General features: G+C 43.1%; 1 protein-coding gene across 1 annotated transcript in view; it reads right to left on the bottom strand.

Moving 5' to 3' along the window:
* Positions 1-3112: 3112 nt before the first annotated feature.
* Positions 3113-21343, bottom strand: part of KLHL10 (kelch like family member 10) — a 29676-nt gene continuing 11445 nt past the window's right edge. Inside the window, exons 3-5 of the mRNA XM_030221185.1 lie at positions 5033-5650; positions 4339-4488; positions 3113-3671 (exon numbers count right to left, since the gene is read on the bottom strand). Coding sequence (XP_030077045.1) covers positions 3297-3671; positions 4339-4488; positions 5033-5650 — 1143 coding nt within the window. The 3' untranslated portion in view covers positions 3113-3296. The remainder of the gene's footprint in view (positions 3672-4338; positions 4489-5032; positions 5651-21343) is intronic.

The raw sequence follows: 21343 nt of genomic DNA, 5'->3' as shown, positions 1-21343 counted from the left end.
ACAGGTACTGAGTTTTGCTGTTTCAGCGGCATGTTCAGATTAACTCCTGGGACTGCGAGCACAGTTGTGTAGCTTTGAAGAAGCAGGCTATTTATGAGCTGATAGCCATGGCTGAAAGCTGGTAATCAGGGTGGAGTATGTTTAGAGATGATCTATGTGTGCTTAAAGGATAATTTTACAATCTTTTTACCCATGATTTGCATACTTATTTTGAAAAGTACACATGGTATGCAGTTGCACCCACTTATGAAACCAGTGGATATGAAGGACTAGAGATGAGAGCAGTATGTGAGACAGCCATGGAAATTTTGTTGCTGCTTTAGAACATAAGAGATTCTAAATATATCCTAACTATGTAGAGACTGACCCTGTCCTCCTTACTACATGAACTGATGAATTTTGTGGGTGGGTAATAGCTTCCTAGCATGAGCTAGACAAAAGCACTGGAGGTTAGTAGACATTTGCTTGAATCCAAAGCAGAAACGAATTCCAAGGTAAAAATGGCATAGTATTTCTTAATGCACCTTACCCTACAATTTGTTTATGGACTGTACTGTCATATTTACACTGGGTCACAAGTGTGGATGTCGGCACTATTCATTTAGCTTTGCTTGCATGTTGAGCTTTACACCTTGCAATCTAGTCTGCCTCACTAATGCTGACTTCATCTGTTTTTTAAATTCTTTTTCCAATAAGAGTTTGCATTTTAAGAATGCATATTTCCTTACTGACAGACCATACAGGTTCTGTGAACTGTTCACTTTGACCAAACACCAGGTAAGAGCTGTGTCTAACATTGATATTCCTGTAGCAGAGCTACATATTTCCTTTTTATTTTTTTAATTTTTTTGCTTTTGATTGTAGTAGTTTGAAGGGCAATATTTGAAGCACTTTAAAAATTAAAGAATAGTACACTTGGACACTGTAAAATTCTATCATTCAAGAGCTTGGTTTTAATTATCATTAACTCATACGTACATAAGTATTGCCACACTAGGAAAGACCAAAGGTCCATCAAGCCCTGCATCCTGTTTCCAATAGTGACCAATCCAGGTCACAAATACCTGGCAGGATCCCAGAAAACTCAGTACATTTTATGCTGCTTATCCCAGAAATAAGCAGTGGATTTTCCACAAGTCAATTTAACAATGGTGTATGGACTAATCCTTTAGGAAGCCATCCAGACACTTTTTAAACCCTGCTAAGCTAACCGCCTTTACCACATTCTCTGGCAACGAATTCCAGAGTTTAATTACACGTTGAGTGAAGAAACATTTTCTCCGATTCGTATTAAATTTACTGCTTTGTAGCTTAATCGCATGCCCCCTAGTCCTAGTATTTTTGGAAAGAGTAAACAAACAATTCACATCTACCCGTTCCACTCCACTCATTATTTTATAGACCTCTATCATATCTCCCCTCAGCCAACTCTTCTCCAAGCTGAAGCGTCCTAGACGCTTCAGCCTTTCCTCATAGGGAAGTCATCCGATCCACTTTATAAGAGAAGGAAATTTCCCAAATCCATCAGTTTCTCTGCTGTAGCAAGTCAGATGCAATCTAAACTTAAATAGAATTAGTTGAAACAAAAAAGCTATTTGATCTCCATGGATATACTCTCTCCAGCAATAAACTCATGTGTTATGGATTCCCCATTTTATGAACACATTTGCAGGAGATGTTAGCCGCTTCACAGCTTTGCGGAAGCCATCCATGTGTTATCTGGTCTTGGTGTTTGGCAGAAATTGTAAGTGCTTTTGTGCCTCAATGTATGTTCTGTTTGAGTGTGAGGAGAGTGCAATAACCCATTTTTTAGGAGGATCCTATGCTTATGTTACTGTTGGATGGTTATATGTTGGTCTAAAAACCTTGGTGCCTTTTAAAGCTTCTTGGGTCATTCCTGCAGTCTTAAATTTAATCTTGAGGATGGTCAACCTCATGTAAGCAGTATGGTAAACAGTGTAAAACATATTTGAGACAGTATACCAGTCCTCATCAATGAAAATCACTATTTGTTAACCAGATTATAGACATTTAAGTCATGTATCAGGGATTCTTTGAGAATGTTCAGATAGCAACTGATCCAGAGCCTTCAATGTAACAGTATGTTTCACAATATCCTTCTGGTTTTGCCTTTCACTAGTCACATTGTGTGTAGAGCTTTATAGTGAAATGTCAAATCTCAATGAAGAATTTCAAATTTTCATAATGAACCCTAAAAAAAACTTGGGTGGAGAGGATCCATCTACAAGGCCAACAGAGTGTAAGGTGACCCTTGAAAGACAATGTGTGCCCTGAGGAAGTCCTAATAAGATTGCTCAACTCACCCACTCTTGGTTCTTTTTTGAACACATTCAGTGTTGAAATTAAACATTTGCCTGACATGCATTTTTTTTTTTGTATTAAAAACAAAAATGCCTAGATTTTTAGACATCTGGTCAGGTTTGTGCTCTTCCTTAAGAGCAATCTTACTACTGGCCCTAACCATAGCTGCTATTTTGAAGAGACAGTTTAGTGTATTATGTAACCTGTCCATTCTAAACATTCTTGATTTTTCAGCCTTATCCTTTCACATTGAGACAAGTGTGACTACCACTCCCAGAATGCTTAGCAAGGAGAGTAAGAGCAAGATCAGCATCCTTGTAGGAATCTGCCATTAGAAAGCGCTGCTCATTTTCCTCTTAATGAATTTTAAAAAGGGAGCAAGAGACACAAAGGGGAAGAAATGGTACAAGTGTACAAATAGTTGTAATTTGTATAACAAAAACAAATCATGCTGCACAGTGTTAATGATGGGTCATAGCAGTATAATGCACCCTTGCCACATATTAACTTAAATTGTTATCTACTGTCTTACTAATCATTACTATAGCGCTACTAGATGTATACTGCACTGTACACATTATAGGCAGGTATTTTCTCTGTCCCTAGAGGGCTCACAATCTTATTTTATTGCGCCTGGAGCAGTTAAGGGTTAAGTGACTTGCCCAATGTCACAAAGAGTTACAGTGGGAATCAAACCCAGGCTGCCAGGATCAAAGTCCGCTGCACTAACCATTTGACTATTCCTAGTTTGTTTGACAGCAAATAAAGATTTTTCTTAATAGAAGCTACAATTTGTCACCACTCTGGGGAGGATGGAAAAGAAAAAACTTAGAATTGAGTAATAAATAATATGCCTATAGACTTACTTTTGACTACTTTCACGATGGTGTTTAGTTGCTTTTATTTAAAAAAAATGCATAGATTTAATACATGTTCTCTGCTGCTGAACCTTTTTATTTGCTAAGTGAAGAGAATCACACTGCTAGCGTACTTGTTGAGGCGGAGTATTTGGCTTCATCTCGCAGTGATAATCCTATGAAGTTGTCCCTTCGAGCGGCATATTCCCGCACATTGGCCAGGCCGGGCACCACACAGCAGCTGAGGGCACTGCGATAGATGCTCATGTCATGGGCGTCGTACCACTCATCTGTTTTTTCATCGTAGCATTCAACGTTGAATGTGGTAGTGAAGCCGTTGAAGCCGCCTACCACAAACAGGAGGTCGTCGACCACCTCGATGCCAAAGTTGCTGCGGGGGTTGAACATGGTGGGCACAGTGCGCCAAGTGTTGGTGATGGGGCTGTAGGCCTCGGCACTGCGGAGTCGGTTGGCTCCATCAAAGCCTCCCACCTGTAGATATCAAATGAGTTTGATGTCCAGTCTCAGCAATTTAGCATGGGCTAGATCATGGCCAGCTACCTGAATGCAGATGACAATGTAACTCACCTTAATTTTGCCTTTAAGTTGAAGGCCAGAAATAATTAAGGCTTGGGACTCATGACTAGAATGAGCAGTGTGAATTAGGTTAGTTTGTGAAGGGCTGGGGCCTTGTATTGCTGTGATTTGATGCCTTTTAGACTGTGATTTGTCCACTGGCAGCTGCTTCTAAACTGTTAATAGCAATAGAAGTCAAACAGTGCTATATATATATAACCCCTAGCAGAGGTCTGTTTACCCTTTAAATAACTGTACCCTTCTAATCAGTGGTTGATTTTGTCATGGTTTAGACTCTAAGAAGTTCCACCTACTTCCTAAAGAGCAAAGTGAGTCTTATGCTCTAATACTTGACTATGATGCTGCTCTGGGAAAACTTATAAATACCTAACTTGCAGTGTGGGGCAGCAGTGGGCTGTGTAATGTATCTGTCAAAACATTTTGAATAGCTTTTAAATAATTGAACTTTCCTTGTAAATCCAATTCCTACTAGGACCTTACGCTCAAAGGTTCATTATGTGTAAGCATACTACTTGAGTTTTTAAAAATATACATTTATTATATGGGATTAAATCTTTCATACCGCATACACTTGGTCTCCATAAGCAATGACGCCTATTCCACTTCTCCTGCTTCTCATGGGTGTAACTAAGGTCCACTGATTTGTCTCTGGACTGTACATCTCGGCTGTGAACAGGCATTCATTCCCATTAAAACCACCACATATGTATACCTGTGGGGGAGGGAAAAATTCAGACCAGTAAATGGAGACAAGAACAGTAAAAATAGTGAATTTCATTTCTAAGGGCTTTAAGAATAATGGATAGAATTCAGTGAGGAAGCTTTCAGTAATCTTGCCTAGGCTATATCCTATAGAGAAATGGAGCACTTTGGTTTAGTACTGTTGGTCCAGGAGCATTGTGTTAAAAATAAATTACAATTAAAAGTGCTGGAGTAAAAAAAGGAGTAGCTTTGCAAGTATGTCATGAAGACATGGTAGACGGCCTTGGGGCAAAGGCTAAATTATAGTAAAAATGTCTTGAAATGGATGTAAAAATGATTACTCACATAGTTTGAGAAATAAAAATCCATTCAGATCAGTCCATCAACTTATCAAGCCATCACCTATGTGACTGACTTTAGCAGCTATCTAGGAGCATGTTAGGGTTCCTTTCTGAACTAACAGGTAACTAGAGAAAAACACAAACCTGTTGTAGGCACTAGTTTATCATCCCTTGTAAAAATTAAAATGATTAAACTAGTGCCCTCCCCTTTACCTTTCCAAACAGGGTCGTAGCACTAGCATCACTTCTTTGCTCATGCATGGGTGCAATCAGAGTCCATTGGTTTGTTTCTGGTTCATAACGTTCTGCTGTGTTCAGGCGCACGTACCCATCGAATCCCCCCATGGCGTAAATAAAGTTGTCGAGCACAGTTACGCTAACGTAGCAGCGCCGTGAGTGCATGGGGGCCACTTGGTGCCATGTCTTCTTCACAGGATCAAAACGCTTTACACTGTTGAAGTAGTCCACGCTGTCAAACCCGCCGATGATGTAAATATAGCCCTTTAAGTAGGCTGCTCCGTGGTACGCCCGTGGGCTCTCCTCTTCGCAAGTGACATTCACCCATCTGTCTGCCCGGGCATCGTATGCTTCAATAGCATTGGTGGGGCTACCGCCACTCCAGCCACCAATGGCAAACAGAATGGCATATGGTAGGCGAGGCCTGGTGAGTGGGTTGGTGAAGTCTGAGCTGGAAGGGCCGTTCATGTTGAGGTCGTACATTGCCTTGAGTGCATTTATAATGACAGGTTTGCATTCCTCACTGTCTTTCACATAGTCATTGATTTTAACGTTGTTCATGAAATATTCAGCATGCATCAGTGCCAGTCGAACCTGATGACAAATTATGTAAATAAAAAGGTATGTAGGTTTATAGCTCTTAGTTGTCTTTTAAAGGTAATAATACCACTTTAAATACACTGCCATTTTTATTCTTGCTAATGGTCTTTGTTTAAATCTATATTATAATGTGCAGCACTGCTTCCATATCTATCCATTCCCCACACATACAGAATGGAGAGGTTTTTTTAGTGGGAGATCTTTCTTTTAAATGAAAAAATAAAAGCTTCTAAATCAATTTCTCAAAAACAAAGATTTTATTAGTGTTTGGAAGGTTCTGATTTTACTATGCATTCCATAGCATCAATTCATTTTTTCCCTAATGCAGGGTCTCAGGACTTCAGCATTCTGTTTTCCAGCTATATACTATAGCCTTTGATCACCTAACTAAAGCAGCAGTTCCTTTATCTGAGCTAGTAGAAGGACCCTCTTTTCCTCTCTCTTTATTACTCTAATCTCATACAGATAATAGAGAAGTTTCGGAGAAGCGGAGACCACTGTGGAGTAGTGAGGTACTGTTAAGTCTGCTGTTTTTATTTTGAGATATGGTGCTACCAGGATATAGGAGTACTAATGGAACTCCCTTTGGGATCTGACAAAAGGGGTAAGAAAAAACTAATATTTATTACTTGTTAATTAAACCATAGTCATGTATAGAGAGAAAAGTTAAGGGTCTTTCTTGTAAACTAATTACTAAGTGGAATATGAATCATCATAGAATTGTTAGACATTGCTACATAAGTAAACCAGAGATCAGTTGCTGTCAGTCCTGAAGAGGTCCTGAGCTAGTACCCGTTGAGGGGCGTAACTTCACTGGTGAATATTTTTATCTTTTATCAGCTGGAAAATTGCATTCAGATTTGGGGGGAAAGTAGACTTGGAGTTAAATAAGTAATTTCAGTGTCTTAAAAAAATTGCTTTGCTTATTTAACAAGGGCAGTGTAGACTTTTTAGTTTACCTTTAAAAAAAAACAAATAAGTTTCATCAGCTTATGTTATGGGAATCAAGAGGGGCGAGGCTATCGCCAAAAAGACAAGAGAGATTTCTGGTAGTCTGGCAACGATATTTTCATGCCATAACTCCCAGAGCCTGTAGCCAAGTTTTGAATAGATTTGCGGGGGGGGGGGGGGGGGGTGCGGATTGGAATAGGAAGTAATAATCAGAGGGACCAGCATGTAGGGAGGGGAGATGAAGGGTGAGGGTATTATGGAACAATAATTTAGGATTGACTGTGGGGGGGGGGGGGGGGGGGGGGATAATAGCTGCATTGAAGATGATGTGAAGTATGTTTGGAGGCTGTCTACTTGATGTCTGGATTATTGGAATGTGTATGCTCCAAGTTTAGTGTGACTTGTTACAATACCATTAAAGAATAAAATTATTGGGAATATAAAATGAGGGGGGTGCGTTGGGGTTTAAAAGATGGATGACAGCACAGATTATCTACTCTTTTCTTAGCGTATAGAAGTTGTGATTACACTGTATATCCAGGCTGTTAAATATGTCTCAGTGATGTTGTCATTAGTACAACCGTTGGAAATTAAACGTACTGGGGAAAGGAAGAGGGTGGGACAGGGGGGTGGGGAGAAATTGTTAAAATGTTTGATGACGTACTTTAACAATTAACACAATTGTGGATGTCTTGATGTTGGCATTTCTGTTCTTGCCAAATGTTGAATGTTTCTAATTTTGTTTGTCATCAATAAAAATGTTGAAACTAAAAAAAAAAAACATAACAAAAGACAGTTTCATATAAAAATTGTTTTAGAACAATGGTTCTCAACCCAATCCTTCAGGCACACCCATCTAGTTGTGAATATATCTTGTAGGTATCCTGAAAACCCAAGAGAGATTTTCATACACTGCCTCCTTGGTATGTAAATCTATCTCATGCATATTCATGGTGGGTTATTCTGAAAACCTGAATGGATGGATGTACCCCAAGTACTAGGTTGAGAACTACTGTTCCTTGTCATCAAGCAGATGAAGCCATTACATATAGTTTGTGTCCATCAACCAGCAGGGGGAGATAGAGAGCACTCAACTTTTCACAGTGGTTCATGGCCAGCCAGCTCCACTGCCTCTTCAGTATTCTCTATCTCCCCAAGCAGGGTGGCTGCAGCTTCTTCGAGCTCCATCAAAAATCTGCCTGGGGGTGGCTCCTGGCTTGCCAGTTGTTAGCCGGGGTGTTAGAGGCTATAGCAGCTTCACTTTGAAGGCACATAGGTTAGCCCTTTCCCTGCCTTACCCATGCCCCCGTGGATGTGGACATATTAGCTTGCTTTTCCCTGTCCTTTCCCACTCAGTAGATGCAGGCACATTGGTTCGCCTTTCCCTGCCTTTCCCACTCATCTGAGCCTCCGGAGTTCTTATTACCTCTGCTTTCCTCACAGCGTTAAAAAAAAATGGAACAGAGGTTTTCCTTTGATTCTTCTATGGGACCGGAGCTGTGATACTCGGTCCGGTGAGGTAAGTGTGTTTTTTCTAACTCCTCCGGGGTGGGCCCGCGATCGAGGCGTTTTTGGTGCGAAACCGCCATTTTGAATTTTCCCGCCATTTTCGGCGATGCATGCAGAGAATGTAAAGCGCTGTTCCCGGTGTGGCAAGCGCAAATCAGCAGCGGGGCTCTGTAAATCGTGCTGTACATGCGTAAGAGCCGGCCCGAGCATGGCGAGCGATGATTCTTCCCGCTCAGAGCTGGCAGCGTTGACAGCGGATGCCATTTTGAATTCTCCGCATGGCGTGGCCTCTGTAGAGATGGAGAGCCCTGAGCTCGGGGGGGGGGGGGGACCTTGAATTGAGGCTATTCAGGGAGCGGCTAGCCCTGGACGGGATCTGGGTGCCCAGGGCGAGTTTTTCTCCCCTGATTTTGTGTTGTTATTGCATAAAGCATACATGCTGAAAGCTCTCCCTCAAGGGTCGTCTGAGGCCCCTTCTATTGTCGTCCCCCCCCCCCCCCCCCCCCGGTGGATTCTGGCCTGGGACTGCCCGCTGAGGCTATTTTCCCTGATAATTGGCATAAAGAAAAGCGTAGAAGGGCTAATTCCCCTTCAGATTGTGGTGAAGCTAGAAGGTACCGCCCGGGGCGTTCTGCTGGGTTCACTTCTCGTGCCCGTTTTTCAGCAGAGGAACTCCTTTCGCTCGGACAAGCGTTCTGCAGCCACCGGCTCTAGGCCTGAAGTTCAGGGGCGACCCTCTCAATGATGGTGCGCCGGCCCCCTCCTCGCTTCCTGTCATCGGAGGAAGTCTTTCCCTCTTTGCTGAGGAGTGGGCCAATATTTCCTCAGATCAGTGGGTTCTGGACCTGATCAGAGATGGCTACAGAATAGAATTCAACGCCCCAGTAAGAGACGTGTTTGTGGAGTCCCGATGTGGTTCTGCTGAGGAGTGGGCCAATATTTCCTCAGATCAGTGGGTTCTGGACCTGATCAGAGATGGCTACAGAATAGAATTCAACGCCCCAGTAAGAGACGTGTTTGTGGAGTCCCGATGTGGTTCTGCTGCCAAACGGGCGGCGGTAGAGGAGACTTTGCAAGGTCTGATTCAGTTAGGGGCCATGTCCCCGGTACCGCCCGCTGAACACGGCTACGGCCGATACTCCATCTACTTTGTGGTGCCGCAAAAAGGTGGGTCTTTTCGCCCTATTCTGGACTTAAAAGAATTAAACAAATCCCTGAGAGTGCGGCATTTCCACATGGAAACCCTGCGCTCCGTCATTGCTGCGGTACAGCCATGAGAGTTTCTCACGTCTCTAGACCTGAAAGAAGCTTACTTGCACATAACAATTTGGCCCCCGCACCAGAAGTTTCTGAGGTTTGCGGTGTTGGGAAAACATTTCCAGTTCCGGGCCTTGCCTTTTGGCCTCGCCACAGCTCCCTGAACCTTTTCGAAGATAATGGTGGTAGAAGCTGCTTTGCTCAGGCGAGAAGGTATCAGGGTTCACCCGTACCTAGACGACTGGCTCATCAGAGCAGACTCTGTAACAGAGAGCTATCAAGCTACAGCCAGAGTGGTCTCAGTACTTCAGTCTCTAGGCTGGGTCGTCAATATGGCCAAAAGTCACCTGACCCCCTCACAATCTCTAGAATATTTGAGGGCTAGGTTCGACACAAACTCGAGCTATGTATACCTACCCGAGCTAAGGCGGTGCAAGCTTCAGAATCAGGTCAGTCTGCTCCTGAGGATGCCCCGCCCGCAAGCTTGGGACATTGTCCAGCTGCTGGGATTGATGACAGCCACATTGGAAGTGGTGCCCTGGGCGAGAGCGCACCTGAGACCTCTACAGTATTCCCTACTTCAAAGATGGTCTCCAGTTTCTCAGGATTATCAATGCAGATGTTCTTGGCTCCCTGCGGCCCGACTCAGCATGGAGTGGTGGCTCGCAGACAGCATGCTGCGGCGAGGAATGCCGCTGGCGCTCCCCGATTGGTGTCTAGTAGTGACAGATGCCAGCCTGAAGGGCTGGGGTGCACATTGCAAGGGGAAGCATGCCCAGGGTCTATGGATACCCGAGGAGTCGGAGTGGTCCATCAACCACCTGGAGTTGAAAGCGGTGTTTCAGGCGCTTCTTCCCTTTCAAGTGACCCTGGAAGGATTGGCTGTCAGAGTGATGTCGGACAACACGACAGCAGTGGCCTACATAAATCGACAAGGCGGCACTCAGTGCAGAGCTCTAGCCGCGCAGGCCGAACAAATTTGCCACTGGGCCGAGCTGCATTCTTCAGTTTCTGTCGGCATCTCACATTGCAGGTCAGAGCAACATGCAAGCCGATTATCTAAGCAGGCATCAGATCAATCCAGCAGAATGGGAACTAGCAGACGAAGTATTCCTGCAGATATGTGCCAAATGGGGCAAGCCCGTGATGGATCTTATGGCGACAAGTTCAAATGCCAAAGTCCCATGCTTCTTCAGCAGGGTTGGATGCCTTGACTCAGCCCTGGCCTCCGGGCCTACTATATGTGTTCCCTCTGTGGCCCTTGATAGGGCGCGTGCTCCTGCGGATTTGGCTGCACCCAGGAGAAGAGGTCCTCATCACCCCGGATTGGCCCAGGAGGCCTTGGTATGCGGACCTCCGACAGATGCTAGTGGAGGCTCCCCTTCCTTTACCTCTGGTACCGAACCTGTTGTCACAGGGCCCGGTAGCCATGGAGGACACCTGCCGCATTGGTCTTATGGCATGGCGATTGAGAGGGCGCAATTGAGGGACAAAGGCTATTCAAACACAGTCATTTCCACTCTCCTGCAGGCCCGCAAGCGTTCCACTTCTTTGGCTGATGCCAGGATTTGGTGCCAGTTTGTCTTGGTGTGCTTCAAAAGCGATCACACCCATGCGGGCTCCTGTCTCGCCGATTCTGGACTTTTTGCAGGATGGTGTACAAATAGGCTTGGCCTATAATTCCCTGCGGGTGCAAGTGGCAGCGTTGACCTCCCTTCGTGGTAAGGTTGAAGGCGTGTCTTTAGCTGCTCATCCAGATGTGGCACGGTTTCTTAGTGGGGTGCTTTGGCTCCGGCCTTCCATGCGAGCACTCTGTCCAGCTTGGAACCTGGGGCTAGTTTTGAAGGCCCTGCAGGCTTCTCCTTTTGAGCCGCTTCGGCGAGCATCGGAGAAAGATTTGACACTAAAGGCCGTTTTTCTTGTGGCCATTACTTCGGCAAGACGGGTGTCAGAGCTCCAGGCGCTGTCCTGTAGAGACCCATTTCTGCAGTTCTCAGAGTCCGGGGTCACAGTTCGGACCGTGCCTTCCTTCATGCCTAAGGTGATTTCAGCATTTCACCTAAACCAGCCTGTTTGCTTGCCCTCCTTTGATAAGGAGGAGTTTCCAGAATCTTTTGGGCAGTTGCACCTGTTGGATGTGCGCAGGACTCTGCTGCAGTATCTGCGAGTTACTATCTCTTTCAGGATCTGATCTATGATCATCTGTTTGTTTTGCTATCAGGTCCTCGCAGAGGGTCTCCAGCATCTAAAGCCACTATTGCCCGCTGGCTCAAAGAAACTATCTTTTCAGCTTATCTGCTTGCTGGCCGGTCTCCGCCTGTAGCCTTTAAGGCGCATTCTACCAGAGCGATTTCTTCCTCTTGGGCTGAAACTGGAGCACTCTCTCGTCAAGAGATATGCAGTGCAGCAACATGGGCTTCTAAGCTCTCTTTTGCCCGACATTACAGGCTGGATGTGGCTGCTAGGAGGGATGCGCGTTTTGGAGCACAAGTGCTTGCGCGTGGTGTGACCTGTGCCCACCCTTTATAGGGATTGCTTTGTTACATCCCATACGTAATGGCTTCATCTGCTTGATGACAAGGAAGGGAAAATTAGGTTCTTACCTTGGAAATTCTCTTTCCTTTAGTCATAGCAGATGAAGCCATGAGCCCTCCCTGTATGATTGTCTGTATGCTGTGAATCTGTTTCAGGTACTGTTCTTGTTTCCTGAAGTTCCTTCCTTGGGAGAAAGTTGGAAAACAGTCTTCAGGATTCATGTTCACTTATAGGAGGATGAGTCCATTCCCTCTAGTTTATGTTTTGGAGGATGAGTTGAGTTTATTCCCTCCAGGAGGATGTGTTCATTCCCTCCTTTTGAGTTCATGCCCTTGTTAAGGGGCCATCGTTCGCTGTGAGGAAAGTTCATGTTATTCCCATTGCGGTTTGCCATACTGCTTTGGAAGCTTCAAATACTGACGAGGCAGTGGAGCTGGCTGGCCATGAGGCACTGTGAAAAGTTGAGTGCTCTCTATCTCCCCCTGCTGGTTGATGGACACAACCCATATGTAATGGCTTCATCTGCTATGACTAAAGGAAAGAAAATTACCAAGGTAAGAACCTAATTTTCCCTTTTATAGTTTGGTGTTTAAATATCTAGCTATGTTCGAATCTGATATAATAAATATATAGCATACTATACGCCTAGTAATCTTAAAGTATTTGTTTACATACTCCATTAACAATTTAACAACTCACCAATACTAAGATGTAGGTGAAAGTCCACCAACAGGATGGGAGCTCTACAGTCCCTTGCATAAGTGTCATATGTTTATCTCCCATTTGGTGAGAAATCTTAGGTGTGAACTCAGTGCAAAAAAGCTCCTAGCAATCGGGGAATGAGTCCAATCCCTGATGGCTAGAGTAGTGAAGGAGCTGAGGCAGAGTTTATAGAGGAGCTCTTCGGGGACATAATAGAGCGCTCCTACCTCCTGTTGGCAACCTCTGTTCTGCCATGGAGCAAAAAGATCACCTGAAAGAAGAGCATCACCTTGCTGTGGCAAGAAATGATCCTGTATTCGGGACCTGCCCACCAGCAGATATATCTTCTTGCACAGAGTATGTGTCTTCAGGTGCTTCTGCCCGAGGAGGCTGGATTAGGAAAGCTGTTCACGTTGGAGATTCGAGCATTAGGCATATAGATAACTGGATCATGTGGTCACTTGCCTTCCTCATGTATCACGACTGGTAGAGCAGAACTGTGTAGCAACAACATAGGAAAATGTGGAAGGGAGGTCTTGAAAGTCGAAATCCAGAACCTCCAGAGTAGCATGTTCCATGTGCAGGACCCAAGAGGCAAGCAGAGCTCTGGAGTCTCAATGCATGGATGAGAGACTAGTGCAGCGATGAGGGACAGATTTGTTAGGAACTGGGTAACGGGGAAGGAGGAGCCTATTGGGAAAAAGATCAGCTCCACATTAACCCGGTTGCTGGCACTAACATTTAAAAAAAAAGGAGAATAAAACTAGAACCTGGCAAAAAGCCAACAGTCTTGCAAGAGTATAGTTTGGCATGAGATATCTTTTTGAGGGATACTTTCAAAACCAGGAAGTTAAGGCACCCTGATAAGGAGGCTACAACAAAGGTAAAACTAAGGAGCTATGAAAGGGAGAGCAGAGTAAGGACTGGAAATTATCCTTGTTAACTGCTAAGCAGCTTGTAGATACAAACAAAAAAACACAATTTGAATTGGCTGTATACAAAAACTAGAAGTCTAAAAAGGGGAGAGTTGAGTATATAGCACTAAATGAAGAGATAAATATAATGGGCATCTCAGAGAGCTGTTGGAAGGAGGATGATCGATGGGACATTCTGTTACCAGGGTACAAATTATTTTGAATTGAAAGGGTGGCTAATGTTTGAGGGAGACATTATGAGGCTCATTTTCAAAGCACTTACACTTACAAAGTTCCATAGGTTACTATGGAACTTTGTAAGTCTAAGTGCGTTCAGCAGGAAACAGCGGTATGGAATCTTTATGGATAGAAATTCCATGTGTGAAGGAAAAAATAGAATACTGGTAAGGTTATATCACAGTCTGCCAAGCAACAGATGATGAAATGTTAACAAAAATTAGAGATAATGATAAATCTGGCAACACTATAATAATGATATCATTTACCCAAACTCATCAAAAGGACACTAACAATAAATGCCTATGTCACTGTATAAACCAGAAAACAAAGAACTCAGAATAAGTGTCAGTTCCCGCTAGCCTAGAAAATATATCAATTTAGCTATGCAAAATCATTCAAAAAAGTGTAGAAAAAAGACCTACATAGAAAACACTCCTAATATTCAGAATCAACTGAAATGGAGCTTCTCTCTACCATTAGTTATTAGAACAAAAAAATTCTGCCCAAAATTTAAAGATACAAAAATCATACTTAAAAAAAAAATTACTACAAAGCAAAAAAGGCTCCAGCATTTAAATAGAAATTTTGAATCATAGAAGAAAAAAGCTGAAGTACTTGACTGAAAGACTAGGATAGGTTGACAATCAAAGCAGGACCTGTTACTGTCAAGAGGTTAGAGCAGGCAATGGCCTGGGTATTAAGACTGTCATAGACTTATTACTGTAAAGTCATGATATCTTAGAGTATAACCTTGGCCCATCAGTCACACCTGGAGTCTCTCTTATTTTTATGAAGTCTTTTATTGAATAAATCACAGATAATTTACTCAGATGTTCAGAAGTGCTGCCCCAGGGCACTGAGACTCCGCAGTTGTGGTTGGAGGTGAGATCTGAAGAGAGGTAGCTTTATTGCAGTTGAGCAGATAGAAGTGGTTCAAAGCTGGGTGACTGGAATATGCAATATCTCATTAGGGAGGAGATATATTCAAGGTAGAAACCCAAGTTCGTTCCAGGGAGTCGGGAGCAGGACAAGTACTGGTCAGAAGCAAGATGGTGAATGCCTCGTGGCCAGAGAGGCAGGGGGGGTCAAGAAGGCTCACAAGCCCAGGGAGGAGGAGTTAAAGACCATTTGGGACAGAGCCTGGCGTAGGGTGGTCCAAGAGGACAGCCCTCGATTGGAGGGAAAGGTCATGTCTAGCTGACCTCTCAGGACAGAGTTAGTAAGAATGATCAGGAAATGACAGCAGTTAGACAAAGAAGCCAAGCTTGGCTGAGAAAGAGAGGAGGTCTAGGCAGAGACACAAACCAATGGTAACAGTTCTTATACAAATAGGCGAGTGTGGCTGTGTTTACCTGCGAACTACATTACACACAATGCATTGCTCAAGTAACTTTGCAGTGCGAACTACAACCATGAAAGTCCTTAGACATTGAGAATAACAGTAAAGGCATTAAACACATTTTAGGATCACATTACAAACTAGTGCAAGGCTGTCGGAGGACAGAACACTGGACAAATAAGGGAAATGGGACTTGATATACCGCCTTTCTAAGGTTTTTGCAACTACATTCCAAGCGGTTTACATATATTCAGGTACTTATTTTGTACCAGGGGCAATGGAGGGTTAAGTGACTTGCCCAGAGACACAAGGAGCTGCAGTGGGAATCGAACTCAGTTCCCCAAGATCAGAGTCCACTGCACTAACCACTAGGCCACTCCTCCACATAAGAACTGAACAGAAGGAAGGTTCAGATCTGTCACATAGGTTAAACATTAAAGACGTGATTCAGGACAAGGATCTTGGACAAGTGTGTGTGAGCTGTGTGGCAGTGCTGGTGAGAATGTTTGGGAGTTCAGTGCATTTTTGAGCATTGCAGAAAAGGTGACAACGTAATCTCTTTGGGAAAGGGACACACGTGTATTGCATTAGAAAATCTGCATAGAGGATATGTGCTTTAGCATTTGCGCATTATTGTCACAGCATTCTCACCTTGTATTTTAAGTAGATAAGGAAGGTATCACAGATAACCAACTCTGAAATGTTAGGAATTTTGGAGAAAAAAAACACAGCTGGATGTGACATAGAAACAAGATAGAAAGAGTGTTCTGGAAGATGGGAGAGATGGAAACTGGGTGAGAGCTCATAGGTAAAAAAAAATAGATAAGCAGATAAGGTGGGATAGATAGATGGGAAAAAGACATAACTGAAGGAGCATCTTAGCCCCAGTGAGAGGAGTTGGTGGATATTTGAGGAGTCAGGTGTCTATTAGCTTTTCCCCAATTCTAATCTCTCTTTCTGTATTTTAGTAAGCTGTTAGTGCACTGGTTCTGCTATGTTTTTGTCTGTTATATGAAGTACAGAAAAATAAAGAGAAGTTGCTGAATTGATAACTGGTTGTGTGAGAATCATTGGGTAAGCTTCACCCATCGCAGAGGTGGTGTGGAAAGGTCAAACTTCACAAGTGAGTGTACGCTCGAGCTGTGCTCTGGTGGTACAGACCCAAAAATACAACCCAAACAGAGACCTCTGTTTCATGTACTACTGCTTCAGGGGAACATTAACATATCTCTTCATCTAGCTATCATGGCTTCCAATATGGCTATAGAGGCTAAAATGTCAACATTTTAAAAACTAATGTCGCAGAGGTTCCTCCCACTTAAAGTGGGAGGCACACCAAAGTTGAAATCCAAATTTTAAAAATTGTGTTGCATTCTATTGCAGTATTCACTTCATTAGGGTCTACTGTGTTAAATCCATTGTTGCTCCCATTGCCTCAAAAATCGCTGAATGTTCCCACTTTGTATCATAAGTTGTAATTGATCCAGGAATCAAACTCATGGCCCCTCTCTAAACAGTGTGACACTAGTGATTCTCTCATCTATTGTGCTTAACAAATTTCTTTCCAGACCTCTAGAGGCATATTTTCAAAGCACTTAGCCTTCCAAAGTTCCATAGGTTTCTGTGGAACTTTGGAAGGCTAAGTGCCTTGAAAATATGCCTCATAGTCTACAAATCTCACTGTTTCCATCATTAAAGTGCACACAGAACAATGACCGCACTTGCAATGTCCTAAAGGCTGTAAAATGACAGGCGCAGGTAAAGAAGACCATACATCAGCATTGCACAGTAAATCATTCAAATTGCAATTTTGAGTAAAGGCAAAATACTCTGCCAGTCTCAAAAGGGTGAATTTCCAAAAATTTCAAATGCTTTTTAACAAATTTGAGCTATATGCTCAGGGCGAGCAGTAAACTTCAATACAAAAGTGGAACAATTTTGATCTTGACATGTACACTCATTGTATCAAGGAGTCCCAAGGATTGAAATAGACGTATTTTCTGGCTTGATTCACCAATCTTTTAGTATAACCCTGACAGCAAAGTTTATCTCTTATATTAAATCCTCAATTGATTTAGCATTCATCTGTGTCACAAATTCTCCTGTACTGCAAAATTTGATTTGCTTTGGTTTTTAGATTTTCTGATTTCAGTTACCCCAGTATAGTATGAATAAATGCCGTATGAGGAAATACTAGTGAAGTAAAGTTCCCTAAATGAAGTATGACTGCTTTATAGAACAGCTGAGGAGCTATTTTAGACCTAGTCCTTAATAGAATGCATGACATGGTGCGAGAGGAAACTGTTGGGGCCAGTTTGAAATAGTGATCATAATATAAGTACATGAGTATTGCCATACTGGGACAGACCAAAGGTCCATCTAGCCCAGCATCCTGTTTCCAACAGTGGCCAAACCAGGTTACAAGTACCTGGCAAGATCCCAAAACAGTACAGTACATTTTATGCTGCTTATCCTAGAAATAAGCATCCTTTAGGAAGCCATCCAAACCTTTTTTTAAACCCCTCTAAACTAATTGCTTTTACTACATTCTCTGGCGACAAATTCCGGCATTAAATTACACATTGAGTGAAGAAATATTTTCTCCAATTTGTTTTAAATTTACTACTTCGTAGCTTCATCGTGTGCCCCCTAGGCCTAGTATTTTTGGAAAGAGTAAACAAGCGATTCACGTCTACCTGTTCCACGCCACTCATTTTATAGACCTCTATCATATCTCCCCTCAGCTGTCTTTTCTCCAAGCTGAAGAGCCCTAGCCACTTTAGCCTTTCCTCATAGGGAAGTCATCCTATCCTCTTTATCATTTTCGTCGCCCTTCTCTGTACCTTTCCTAATTCCACTATATCTTTTTTGAGATGTCGTGACCAGAATTGCACACAATATTTGAGATGCAGTCGCACCTTAGAGCAATACAGAGGCATTATAACGTCCTAATTTCCATTCCTTTCATAATAATATCTATTTGCTTTCTTTGCTGCCGCCACCGCACACTGAACAGAAGGTTTCAACATATCATCAACGATGACACCTAGATCAGTTTCCTGGTTGGTGACTCCTAATGCAGAACCTTGCATTATTACATAGCTATAGTTTGGGTTCCTTTTTCCCCACATGTATCACTTTGCACTTTCTCACATTAAACGTAATCTGCCATGTAGATGCCCAGTCTCCTAATCTCATAAGGTCCTTTTGTAATTTTTCACAATCCTCTTACGATTTAATAACTTTGTGCAATAGCAAATTTAATTACCTCACTAGTTACTCCCATCTCTAGATCATTTATAAATATTTTAAAAAGCAGCCATCTCAGCACAGACCCCTGGGGAACCCCACTATCTACCCTTTTCCATTGAGAATACTGACCCTACTTTCTGTTTTTAATCTACAATAGGACACGACCTCCTATCCCATGACTCTCCAATTTCCTCTGGAGTCTTTCATGAGGTACTTTGTCAAATGCCTTTTGAAAATCCAGATACACAATATTGACCAGCTCACCTTTATCCATATTGTTCACCCCTTCAAAGAAATGTAATAGTTTGTTGAGGCAATAACTGGAGTGAAAACACTAAGGAAATCTACTGCATTAGCATTTAACTTTTGAAAGAGGAACTATAATAAAATCGGGCACAGATATTGTTTAAAAATACCATCTTTGAAGCCCAGACCAGATGTAACATCTATATAAATAATTCTCACCTCGAATTCTGAAGCTCACTGTGCCACGGAAACACTGAAGCCCGTCAGCACCACTCACTCTCACTCATACACCCGCCCTCAGCCACGCCCCATCCGGACATAATTCGCAACCCCAACGTTCTAATGAAGCCCCCAAGCTCCACCCACTTCCGTGAAGGGTTCGTTCCTTCGTGGTGGTGAAGCCTCTCCACTGGCCATGTCTCTGTCACGCCCTTGCGTCGAACGTGATGATGTCCAGGGCGCAACAATTTCCATCAACAACAAGAACGCTACGGAAAGGGAGGAGTATGGAAATGACGTCGACGGCGGAACAATTTCCATCAACGAAAGAAACGCTACGGAAAGGGAGGACTGCGGAGCGTGTTTCCCTACTCCTCCCCCCTGCCTCACAATCACCTGCCAGTGTGCCGACGAAAACAAAATGGCGCCGAAGACGAGCGTACACACACGCCACAAAACCGCTTTGGTGGGCAGGCAGCCAGAGAGACTCAACGTCGGAGGGTGCAACGGAGGGACTTACACTCATGCCATCCCGCCAACACCTCAACGACAACGTGGATGCAGCACCTCACAGGTTTGCTTTCTTTTGAGTGTATGGCGATGATGGCCGCACGGGGCAGGGGAAACAGAGATTAACCAAATTGCCTTCCTTGCTTACACTGCACTACATAGCTTTATCTCCACTCCTGTCTACGAACAGAGGGAAGGGAGGACCGCATACAACTCGGAGGGGACACAGGGAGAGACGGGGGAGGGGGGGAACCTTGCTAGCGCCTGTTTCATTTTATACAGAAACGGGCCTTTTTTACTAGTAGTAACATAGTAGATGACGTAGTCCATGTATCAAAAAAAAAAAAAAGAAAGACAACACAACAGCTTGAACAGTTAAAAGGTGACGTTAAAGAGCCTTTTAGAACCAAAAGAACACTTTTCCAATAATGTGAAAAGGATCTAAATGAAGAAAACAGGAACCTTCATAAGCACTAGCAAGTGAGATGCAAAGCACTGACAAAACTAAAAGCAAATTTGAAAAGAAGTGTGCCGTAAAGACAAAAATGCACAGCAAAACCTTTTTCAGGTATATTAGAAGCAGAAAGCTTGTGAGGGAGTCAGTTGGACCATTAGATCATCAAGGAGTAAAAGGAGCACTTGGAGAGGGCAAGGCCACAGCGGACAAACTAAGGGGCTCATTTTCAAAGCACTTTACTGAGGAAAATGTAAGGGAGCTACCTATGCCTGAAAAGGTATTTAAGGGTGATGATATGGAGAAAGTGAAACAAATCTTTGTCAATTTGGTTGATTACACCTTCAGGTTCACAAGTTAAACAGCAAAACACCTAGATTGGATGGCATATACCCAAGGGTACTGAAAGAACTAAAAAAAGAAACTGCACATCTACTATTGGTAATCTGTAACCTGCTATTAAATCACCCATGGTACCTGAAGATTGGAAGGTAGCCAGTATAAAGCTAATTAAAAGGGATCCAGGTGTGATCCAGGAAACTACATACCTGTAAGCCTAAGCTCGGGGTGGACAAAATTTGTAGAACTATAAAGAACAAATTATTGAACATAGAGAAACATGGTTTAATGGGACAGAGTCAACATAAATTCAGGCAAGGGATGTCTTGCCTCACTAATATGCTATATCTTTTTGAAGGAAAGTTTTTGACAAAGTCCTTCATGAGAGGCTCCTGAGAAAATTAAAAGGCCATGGGATAGGAGGCATTGGTCTATTTATAAATCAGGAACTTGTTAAAAGATGGAAAACAGAGGAAGGGAAGGCTAGTGAAGTGCCATAATCTGTATTGGGACCAGTGTTGTTTTTTTTTTAAACATTTATAAATGATCTATAAATGGGAACGGTGAGTAAAGTGATCAGATTTGCAGATGACACAGCTATTGAAAGTTGTTAATTATGTGGAATTGCAGAAGAATCCTGGTAGTCTAGAAGACTGTGCATCCAAATGGTAGATGAAATTTGATGTGGACAAGTGCAAGGAGATGCATTTTGGGAAAAATAGCCAAAATTATAGCTGCATGATGGTAGGTGCCACGTTGTCACCACTGAGGAAAAAAAATGTAGGTGTCATCATGGACTGTACAGTGGTGGAAATAAGTATTTGATCCCTTGCTGATTTTGTAAGTTTGCCCACTGACAAAGACATGAGCAGCCCATAATTGAAGGGTAGGTTATTGGTAACAGTGAGAGATAGCACATCACAAATTAAATCCGGAAAATCACATTGTGGAAAGTATATGAATTTATTTGCATTCTGCAGAGGGAAATAAGTATTTAATCCCTCTGGCAAACAAGACCTAATACTTGGTGGCAAAACCCTTGTTGGCAAGCACAGCGGTCAGACGTCTTCTGTAGTTGATGATGAGGTTTGCACACATGTCAGGAGGAATTTTGGTCCACTCCTCTTTGCAGATCATCTCTAAATCATTAAGAGTTCTGGGCTGTCGCTTGGCAACTCGCAGCTTCAGCTCCCTCCATAAGTTTTCAATGGGATTAAGGT

Source organism: Microcaecilia unicolor, chromosome 12 (assembly GCF_901765095.1).
Source record: "Microcaecilia unicolor chromosome 12, aMicUni1.1, whole genome shotgun sequence".
NCBI lineage: Eukaryota > Metazoa > Chordata > Amphibia > Gymnophiona > Siphonopidae > Microcaecilia > Microcaecilia unicolor.
Note: the sequence above shows the minus strand (reverse complement) of the source record. Positions and strands in the feature narration are given on the sequence as shown.